The following is an 11,204-nucleotide window of genomic DNA, read 5'->3' on the forward strand; positions in this document are numbered from 1 at the left end:
TTGGCCCTGTGGGGTCTTGGGGACACTCTTGTGTGTGAGAAAGGAAGACTTTCCCAGGCCTTGGAGGTGGTCGTTTGAGTCTGTGGTCAGCTCACTATTCCCTGTTGCACAGAACATTAGCATCCCATTGTCTCTCCTCTGAGCAGCCTGGTGACTTCCCATGGCTTTAGGCATATGTTTCCGTGGGAGGGCCGATTCCCAAGCGACTTAGCCTCCTTCCTGGACAGCGCGGAAGAGCCTCACACTGCCTTCCCACAGCAGTGGAATGAGCTCATTGATGAAGCATCAAAGCCCAGCGCTGCTTCTGGCATTGCATGAACACATCACTTCCCTTGCTCTGACGTAGTCGCTCCTGACAGAGCTTCCCTGGGAGCTAGCTGGGCATTTGAAATCGGCAAGTCTGTACATCTCATTATCCCTTCATCCCTGCAGTCAGATGAGAGCAAAAACCTGTGTCTGTGTATATCCTATGTTGTCCGTAAGTGCAAAGGCTATTTCCTACTTTCAAGAGAATGCTAGGGTGTCTTCAAGAATCAGAGACTTTCAGACCAATGGTATCAGCCTCTTGATTTTCTTCTTCAGTTGTCAATTCGGAGGCCTTCTGATCCCATGAGACATCTGTCTGGTGTCTATTCCAGAGCAAAAGAGACAATGTAGAAAAGAGGCCTCTGGGGGCCAACAAGAGAGTCAGGGTATTGACAAATCTTGATCAACTGAATAGGTGGATTTTGAACCCCGAAAAAAATGTATCATGGTTTCTCAGCACTTTCTCCCTAGAAATGAGTCCTGAACCAGTTAAGACACGGTGCCTGGCTCCTCATTCTATCCCACTGTGTGTATTCTGATCCTATTTATTGAATTGCAACTTATATTATTGTATATTGTATATTATCCCTAATCCCCAAATCCAAAATCCAACATGCTCACTGTCTTAGGGTTTTTTTTTTAAAGATTTATTTATTTATTAAGTATAAAGTGGTCTGCCTGAATATGTCCCTGCAGGCTAGAAGAGGGCAATATCTCATTACAGATGGTTGTGAGCCACCATGTGGTTGCTGGGAATTGAACTCAGGACCTTTGGAAGTGTATTCAATGCTCTTAGCCTCTGAGCCATCTCTCCAGCCCTGTCTTAGGGTTTTATTGCTGTGAAGAGACACCATGACCCAGAAAACTCTTATAAAGGAAAGCATTTCACTGGGGCTGGCTGACAGAGGTCTAGTCTGTTGTCATCATGGTGGGAAGACATAACGGTGCTGGAAAGGTAGCTGAGTGTTCTGGATCAGCAGGCAGCAGGAAGTGAATGCTACACTGGACCTGGCTTGAGCATTTTAGACTTCAAAGCCCCCTTGTGACTCACATCCTCCAACAATACTGCACCTACTCCAACAAACCACACCTATTAATAGTGCCAGCCCTTGTGAGCCTGTGGGGTGCTCTTTGTTCAGACTACCACACTCAGAAATTTGAAATTTCTTAAAGAACAAACATGATGCCATGAGTAAAAAGCTTCACACCTGGTTCAGGTGTTGGGTGGCAGCCACGGTTCAGAGCCAGCAAAGGTATAGTATGCATCCGCTTACACAGGATGCATAAGGGTGTGTGGGAAACAGAACTGAACTCCATGTTATGACTCGGGTTCCATCTGCAAGGTGTCTTATATATGCAAAGAATCCAAAACCTGGAACACTTCTGGTCCCAAATATTTTGGACAAGGGACATTTAACATTCAATCAAATCTATAACCTAAAACAATTAATGGTTTACCTAGTTTAATGTTTCTTTAGTGTGAGATTGAAGTAAAGAAAGCCATCGAGTGGGTCACGTCCAGTCATGGTTATGGCTTATATCCATAGGGTCATGGCAGCCCTTTCTGTCTCCATAGTGATTGTGGCTAAGAAGCAGGGTAAGATGTAGGGGGAGGGCAGGGATAGGAGCTTGCATATCAGCCTCCTGTGGAGGATCCACCCTTGTAGATTGTAAGCCAATCTCCAGTCGGATGATCTTCTGGCCTCCTTGGGAAGTACACACACACACGCACACACACACACACACAGAGAGAGAGAGAGAGAGAGAGAGAGAGAGAGACAGAGACACAGAGACAGAGACACAGAGAGAGAGACAGAGACAGTGCACTTAAATACATGCAGGCAAAGCACTCATAAAATAAAAATAAACAAATATTTTAAAAAGTTTTCTTCTGGTCAAACCTTTTTGTTCTAGCCATGACAACTTGTCTTTTTTTGTTCTTGTTCCAAAAGTAATGCACAACTAATATTACTTATAAATTAAAAGCAACTGGAAAACCTTCTTTTTAAATCTACAACCTAATGTGTCATCAGTAAGCACTGTGTTTTGGTGTGCGTTCCTCTAGATTTTTTCATCTGCTGTGTTGATTCATACGTTTTCTTCAAAGCCAAAAGCACTATTGCTTTTACTTATCATGTATAGCAGTTGCAAAACATTTTAAATGTGGGAAACATGGGGTTGGAGAGATGGCTCAGTGGTTGAAAGCACTAGCTGCTCTTTCAGAGGACCCAGGTTCTATTCCCAGGGCCCACATGGCAGCTCATCACTGTCCATATCTCTATTCCCAAGGGATCTGACCCCCTCCTCTGTCCTCTACAGTCACCAGGCACACATGTGTTACACAGGCACACAAATATCCATGCACATTAAATAAATAAATAAATAAATAAATAAATAAATAAATACATGTAATATTTTTAAATGTAAAAAGGTGAATAACATATCAATTCTATTGGAATTCATTTCCCAGAGGCAACTGTTTCTAGTTTACTTCAAGGTGTCTAGTCTTCTTTGCCTAATTCACAACCCTAATAACAAAAATGAAAATATAAATATTCTCATTTGTAACTCTTTTCCCACTTACTAATATATTTATTACCTCTTTCCATAACAGTAACCCCTGCTATTTCATTATTGCCTGCCTAAAATTACATTACGGGGTGACCTATAACTCATTCATAGAACTAGACCTTGCAAAAGCTGTACATGTATTGCTTCTTGGCTCCCGCCTCTTCTCCAGCTCCTGCAGACAGGTAGACAGATCTCTCTGCCTATGCTTTGAGTGCTTTTAACACATCTGGAAAACCCCTGCTACCCTTTCCTTGGTGCTTATCTTCCTAAGAAGCCATAGGTTATAAAAAACCAATCAATTCTAATGGATGGCCAGTGGAGAAAGACAAAACAGAACCATCTTAGCTTCAAGGGAAGCAGCAGCGTGAGCAGCAGTGGACCTGGAGCTCAGATTTCACAGGCAGGTGTTCTTGTGCAGTCTCGAGGTGTGGTCTCCATATCTCTAGGCACATGCTCTCCCAGAGAGCTGGCATCTACACAAGCACAGACCTCACATAAGATAGTTTGTGTGGGGGATCCAGGAAAGCCTTTTTCTTCTGTGTACCGCTACTGCTTGGGCCAATTTTTTTCCCCTCTCTCGGGAATTCCCTTCTGAGTCTTGTGCTAATCTTTGAAAAATAACCACATGCGATACAATCTTGATCCATTACAGAGTAATTTGAATAATGGGATTTTTCTGTTTGAAAATAACTAAGGGCCTTTTCCCGGCTCATATTTTTCTCTGACATTTTTTTTTCCAGAAGAATTGAAAACAGTAATGATTCGAAGTTATTTAGGGCAAAACCAAAACCCTAATGTTACTGAGTGGAGGCAAGGGTGGTCAAGACAACCCGTGTAGAAATGTGAAACAAGAGCAGGGTTTAAACCCAGGTATTTAGTGCTCTTAACACAGCCCAGAGGTCTGAAAACAGTGAAATTGACGAATCTGTGGGCCACAATGAGTGGGCTAGAATGAAGTCATGGTGTTCCCAAGATGCTTTCTCGAAAGAAAAGCCAACATTCCTTGATAAACAAGCTTCGTCCGGTACATTTTCTAAATAAGTCTCTATCTATGACATCATAGGCAGGCCTGTGCTTTTCCTATTAAATGTAATAAAAAGTCTCAGCGCTGCTGGCATTTGGGAGTTTCTGATGTTGCACCTTGAGCCACGTAGTTTGAGAAACCTCAGCGGTGATAGAGTTGGGCTGGCCCATCCGTGGCGACCAGTGGGCAGTGCTGAAGTGTGCGCTGGGGGCATCTGAGCTTGAGTTAGTTGTTTCTTGACCGACTGGGTAGGGACTGTGTACATGTGGTTATGTTTTCCCTGTTGTGTGGGACTCCTACTTATGGGCATGAACTGAATGGAGTTTAAGTCTAAAGTATCCAACACCCAGGGCAGCCGGCAAGGCTTAGAGACTTGTGCAGGCATGAGCTGGAGATCTATAGCCGTCAAGCCCAGGGTGAGCTGGCGATCTGGAGAGATACACTGTAGCAGTCAAGCCCAGGGTGTCTAAAATCAGCCTCAAGTTCTCCTCTGTTTCTCTCTCTAGGAAAGAAGTGGAGGCAAGAAAACCTTCCCCACTCTGGACAGTGATTGAAGAAGACACTGGAAATCTGAGACAGTCAAGACAAGAGAACCTTAAAAAAAAGAAAAAGAAGTCCACCAGGCGGTCACCTCTCCGGGAGATGATGTCCTCGGATTCAGATGGCTCTTCCCATGGCACCAGGTCCCCAGAGTCTAACCCCAAAACCTTCCATGAGCCCAGGGTGGGGGATTGGGAGGCACCCTGAACCTATAGGACACTTTGAAACCTCTTTCAAGAATAATGTATGTGGGATAATTCCCCAGTTTCCGGGCCAGCGTAGGTCCCGGCACAACAAAACAACCCCCTCCACCGCCCCCCAAGTCATGCTGACATCCACTTTCCCAGAGAAGGCTCTCCGCTCGAGGCCTAGGACGCTGCCAACCTCGCCTTCGCTGCTACACCAGCACCAGGAGCAGTCCTGCCCTGACAGATTCCAGCCACCCACAGCGAAAGGGGCTGAGGACCCATTGCTGAGGAACCCTAAGGCGTACACCCTAGTGGCAGCTAACTTTAAGCAAGCCACTGTTCCTCCAGGGCTGCTCAGATCCTAGCCTCTGGACCCTATGGAGCAAGCCTCTCTGCTGAGGTAAGGCTTGCCTTTATTCCGCTCAGTGCCTTCCCTGTTGATGAGAACCAGGCCCCAACCTGCTATTTGAGCTTAGGGATTTTTCTGGCCATTCCATATCCTACTTTTTTCCCCCAACACCACAAATTGTCCTCAGTCTTTTAATACACTCTGTATACGTAGCAGCACTAGGGTGATGAGCTACTATCAGAATGTTCTCAGGGGGTTGGGGGGAGTCCGTTTAGTTAGGCCCCACACCTATGATCTTGTTTTAAATTGGTTCTTCCTTGTGAGTTAAGAATGTTGTCACACAACATGAAGACTGAAATTAAGCCCTGGTTGGTAGCTTGCCCGAGATCTGTAAGCCTGAGCATTCTCTGTGTTACTGTCTTCTGAACATTTCTACTGAGCCCTTCCTAATTGGCTGTGTCTGTAGTCTGTTGTAGGTACCTCTAACTGAGAGCAGAAGCTGAATAAAATCTTACATTGGAAAACATTGCTCTGGCTGCTCCTTTGCTACTGTATTCTTTGAACGTTTAGTGCCAATGCAAAAGCATTCAGCTCTGCTCGCTAACTTCAGGGCTGAAATAGCTCTCTCAAAGTCTCCTTTGTCCAGGTGGTAACAGTCCTCAGACTATTAAAAAAAACAAACAAGCAAACAAAAACCAGCACAGGTTACTAATAAGAAACATGGACAAGTTAAACATGGTGTTCACATTCCCCAGAGCTAAAGTTGGAGAAATGAGAGGAGGAACCCACTTCAAAATCATTGGAGGATGAGAAACATCAGCTCCAGCTTAAGCTGAATACCACGAGGAAATGAGGATGGCGCTGGAGGCTGACGTGTGCCTGAAAGTGGGAAGCAGGCAGGGGAGCCTATGGGAGGCCTGTTATACCTCCCCACCCTAGCCCCAAAGACAAAACTCAAGCCCTTCCTCTTCAGTCCTGAGAGAAAAGCCTGAGGAAGTGTAGTAGGTCCCTGCATCAGGAGCGCTGGCGGGGAAGAGGGACATCCTTCAGTCCCTGAAAGCATGGACACCCTCATGCGTTTATTTAGTCGCTCAACTGGAAGCTGAGTGTTGGCAATGAGCCAGGCTTCAGGACAGCCGGTAAACACAGGAGGATGGTCGCCTCTTCTATATTCTATGTCCTCATCTCAATGTTCTTTTCTTCTCCTCCTCTTCCTTCTGCTGTGGGGCAATGGTCTATACCCTGTCAATTGTATTCTAATACAATGCTGATTGGCCAGTAGCCAGGCAGGAAGTAGAGGAGGGGCAACCAGGTAAGAAGTGGAAGCAGGGCCAGAACACCAGAATCCTGGGAACAGGAGTCAGTCTGCAGTCATCACCCAGACATAGAGGAAGCCAAACACAGAGCAAGCAAGATGTGACTGCCTCGCCAACAAAGGTACCAAGCCACGTGACTTACACAGACAAGTATTATGGGCTAATATAAGTCATAAGAGTTAATAAGAAGCCTGAGCTACTAGGCTAACCAGTTTATAGTTAATGTGGACCTCTGTGTGATTTCTTTGGGACTTAATGACTGTGGGAACCGGGCAGGACAGAAACCTCAGTCAACAGAATGGTGCCCAGTGTGACACCAGTCAACATCCTTCTTTTCTTATCAAACTTTGTTTTAATGAATCACAAAAAAAAATTTAAAAAATTTTTAAAAAGCCTCCAGAGAAGATATTGACCCTGTGTTAGGGAAGTCAGCCAACCCCTAGTGGTTATATAAACCAGGGAGGGTCTCAGCTCCTCTGTAGGTTGAATAGCTAATATTTCTCTTAAACATTCCCTTTGATCCCTTTTCCTTAAATGTATAACCTGTCAGCCCATATCACATTTCTTGATCTAGACTGGAAGCAAGAACAACAGACGCTCCAGGGGGGAATTTTCCATGGGAAGATGGCTATCAATAGGCTGCCTGGATTCGAACAGCCACGTTGTCTTTTGCCACATGGAACTAGAATCAAAGTCCCTGTTGTTTGGAAAATACCAAATACCGAAAACAAGGAAACATCTACAAGAACTCAGAAAGAGATGGCACCGACCTTCTCTTTTTCTTTCGCATGTCTGTTGTACTGCAGCTGGAGAGTGGGAACAGAAGCCAGGCACCCAGAGCATGACAGGGCAGACACAAAAGCAGAGAAATATGGTGTGAAGGAGTAACTAGAGAGGAAGACCATTCTCTCTCAGAAACAGGCCTGCAGAAGCCTGGCAGACAGCGCAGGCATTGCCCTGAGGAGCTGCCATCTCTAGCTTCCAGATCGAGCAGGAATCTAGCACCTGGCAACCTAGTCCTTGGCTCCCAGTTGAAATCTGACCCAAGACTGGTCCCTAGCCTGCTACAGTTTCATGTGAGCTTCCCAGGTTTATCCGTCTTAAAAATGTCAACTCCTCCTGGTAGCTGGCCAGTGTTGGAGGCACATGGCTGGGAAAACATTAAGTCTTCCCAGAACCCAGCAAACATATCATGCAACATAGTGTGTCAAAGGCCATAGAACCTACTGTGGAGGTCTGACATTGCCTCCTTGGTTTGATAAAGGGAATTGACTATTGACCTTGTCACAGGGCCATAGAGTCTCTCCTATTTCCACAATCCCATTAAGCATCTAGGAAAGGAAAAAAAAAAAGATGGGAGAAGATTGGGATGTGTGACTGAATGCCTGTGTCACGGGAGATTCTAAGTGGCAATCCCCTAAGGACTCAGTTGTACCGGGAAGTTTTATAGGTGCCACCATTTTTGTGATTGCCTTAACCAAGGTGATGGTGAAGTTACATGGTCATCGTCATCTTGATGATGTCACTAACCAAGATGGTGGCCAAGTCCTGTAGTTTCCACCATGTTGTTGATACCTCAGGCTCTGCCAGTTGTGAGCTCAGCTCCACGATAAATTGAGCCCATTCTCCCACAAGTATATAATTTCCTCTGGGATTCAGGTTTCTCACAGATTACATGTGGACACTCATTCCCTTTCTCTGAAAAACAGAACAAGACACCTGAGTTAGCATAGCATGGAGAGAGCAGGCGATAATACAACTGGGCCAGGAGAAAATGCTGGCGGGGGGTAGGCCCCAAATAGCAAAGCAGAAAAACGGAGGAGGAAGGAATTCCATGGTGTCCCGAGGAAGGAGAGTCCATGTGCCTTACCAGCATTGTAATTGGGAATATCAAATGATGTCACCTTGCTCTTGTTTTGATCTAGGTAACAAGACGCTAGAAAAGCATTTCCTGAAGGAAAGCGAGGGACTAAGAAACTGTGCCAAGACCCATAGGTGGCACTGTTGCCTTGGGACCGCATGGAGTAACTGGGAAGGAGAGTATAGCCTTGATTCCCACTTTGTTCTACCTGAGCATGGGGACTGAGAACAGATTTGGGACCACCCACTGCCACTCCTGCTCCCCGTGTTAACAGAAATTCATGTCCCTTAGAGACCAGCTTGTTACAAATAGTCACTTGTGATTTAAACAGCTACCCAGTTAGAAAAGCATCTGCCTGGGGTCATGCCGTCTATACAAAGCTGGTGCCCACCTGACCTTAGGGTGGGACACATGGGCCTAAGCACAGCAAACTCCTGTGTGTTTCCCTCCCTTCCGGCATATCTGACCCCAAATCTCCCAGATTCTCTGAGGGAATAATAGTGGAGAAAGAGTCCTGTGTCCAGAAGAGTATGCCCAACACACTAAAAGCCTGAACAAAGTTTATCTAAAACTGTTTCTCTGAGTGTCAGTCTCAAGGCACTTGAGCGCTAAACTTCAGGGGATTTTCTTTTCTTTAATTCTGTTTTGATTTAATGTGCTATGTCATGTGTGTGTTTGCCTATGTGTATGTGTACATGAGTACCTACGGAGGCCAGAAGACAGCATCGGATCCCCTGGAACAGGAGTTACAGACAGCTGTGAGCCTCCATGTGGGTGATGGGACCTGAACGTGGGTCCTCTGCAAGATCAGCAAGCCCTCTGTGCCTTTCTCCAGCCCCAACTTTAAGGATATCTCAGTCAATGAAATCAGCTCAATAAGAAGCACAAAGACCTCCACTAGAGCAGGCCCAAGCGAGTGACCTCTGTGGAACCAGGCCCAAGTCAATGACCTCCACTGAAGCATGCCCAAGCCAGCTACCTCTGCAGGATCAGGTACAAGGGAGTGACCTCCGTGGGGTCATTTGCAATATTAAAAATGCCAAGTTCTTTACCTACTGAGCCATCTTGCTGGCTCCAAATAAATCATGTTTAGTAGAGATACTTTTAAAAGGAGATACCTGATTAGCCACAAGTGCCTAAAGAACTGGCCCACTCCATTGGTCATCAGGGAAATTGTGGTAGGCATCAGGAAAGAACCTATGTTACAAAATGACTGGGCTACTATACCCAGCTATTTAAACATGAGTCTAAGTGCTGTTGTGAGACTGTATGAGACTGTAGGTCATAACCAGGAAGGAAGGAAGAGCCCTAGGTAATCTAAACGGGTCTGGTTAAATCAGTTGAAAGGACTTGGAAGAGCAGAGGATGTCTGGATGAAGCTAGGATCCTGTGGGAAGCAGCTCCCACCCTGTACTCTGAAGCCCTTGACCTGCCCTGCCCTTCCTGACCACCTGCTCTCCACAGCTTGACTGGCCCTGGGAGCGTGAAGATAAAGGCTGGGGAGGAGATTCCTGGCAGTGCCAGGAGGCCTGAGAGGAGACAGCTCTGTGTAAAGGTGGCTATATTGCCATCTTCTGACCTCCAGGAAGACAGGAAATACACATGCCACACACTCTAGGGCTGCCCTGTGAAGCTCCTGGGACATTAGACTCCCCAGGTTCTAAGGACAGGCTACATGGAGCCATCTGGAGGACAGGGACCGCCAAAAGTGCTAGATGACCAGCGTCACGTATTTGTTTTTACCTCACTCATACCCCAGCTTCTGGAGTGGCCCCTGATTCACCGAGAGACGAGCACTCACTTCCCCAGGGACTAGGACTTCCTTTGGAGCTGGGTGGTCCAGTAATTTACAATCCCAGGACTGCAGGGGGGGGGGGAGGTGTGCAAGGCATAATTGAGTAAAGCTGCCCTTCCCCTTTCTTTTCCACCTCCCACTGTAGCTATCCTAAACCTTATGTCTGTTTTGCTGTTTTTCTTTGTCTGAGATCCAGAAAAAAACAAGCAACAAACAAACACACACAAAAACATCCAATCCTACCAACACTTAATTCTCAAAGCACAATGTGTCTCTCTTCCCTGGACACTAACCTGCCTGCAATCTAATTTCTGCATGGTTATTTGTATTTGTGTGGTTCCAGACATTTCCAGGAAGGCCTCCAGATTTTCCTGATCACTACCATCTTAGCTTGGAAGCCCCAGCAAACTGGGATTTTTCTCAACACTTTGTGTTATGAAGGGTGTGGTGGTTTGAAAGAAAATGGCCCCCAAAGGGAGTGGCACTGTTCGGAGGTGTGGCCTTGTGGCATTAGGTGTGGCCTTGTTGGAGGAAGTGTGTCACTGTGGAGGTGGGCTTTGAGGTCTCATATATGCTCAAGTCATAGCCAATGTCTCAGTCTACTTCCTGTTGTCTGCAGATCAACATATAGCAGCTCCTTCTCCAACACCATGTCTGCCTGCATGCTGCCATGCTCCCCACCATGATGATAATGAAGTAAACCTCTGAAAATGTAAGCCACCCCTCTTAAACACTTTTCTTTTAAGAGTTGCCATGGTCATGATGTCTCTTCCCAGCAATAGAAACCCTAAGACAAGGACTTTCCCTGAAACTGGCAAGTATATAACTGGAAACCTTTGCTTTTGCTGCAAAGGCCAGGTACCTCATGCTCAGGTGGGTTTTCCTTGATAGATGAACATCCTGGCTAGCATTAACAGCCTAGAACCACCAAGGGGAAAAAGAATCTCAACTGAGTAGTTGTCTTTATCAGGTTGGTCTGTGTACATGTCTACGAGGGATTCTCTTGTCAATGTACATGAAGACTCCAGCCCACTGTGGGTGGTACCATTCCCTAGGCATGTGGTCCTGCGATATGTAAGAAAGGTTGCTAAGCATGATCCTGTTGGTAAGCAAGCCAACAAGCAGTGTTCCTCCATGGTTCTTGATTCCAGGTTCCTGATACCTTTTTTTACACTTCTCTCCTCCCCAACCCCGCAATTGCTTTTGGTCAGAATATTTATCACAGCAACAGAAAGGAAACTAAAATAATTATGG

General features: G+C 46.0%; 1 protein-coding gene across 1 annotated transcript in view; it reads left to right on the plus strand.

Annotated features, from left to right (window-relative positions):
- Vwa3b (von Willebrand factor A domain containing 3B) overlaps nt 1-4,648 on the plus strand; it is a 182,890-nt gene extending 178,242 nt beyond the window's left edge. Inside the window, exon 26 of the mRNA XM_038343822.2 lies at nt 4,408-4,648. Within this exon, the coding sequence (XP_038199750.2) occupies nt 4,408-4,648 (241 nt within the window). The remainder of the gene's footprint in view (nt 1-4,407) is intronic.
- Nucleotides 4,649-11,204: the final 6,556 nt, after the last annotated feature.

This window comes from Arvicola amphibius, chromosome 9 (assembly GCF_903992535.2).
Source record: "Arvicola amphibius chromosome 9, mArvAmp1.2, whole genome shotgun sequence".
Classification (NCBI taxonomy): Eukaryota; Metazoa; Chordata; class Mammalia; order Rodentia; family Cricetidae; genus Arvicola; species Arvicola amphibius.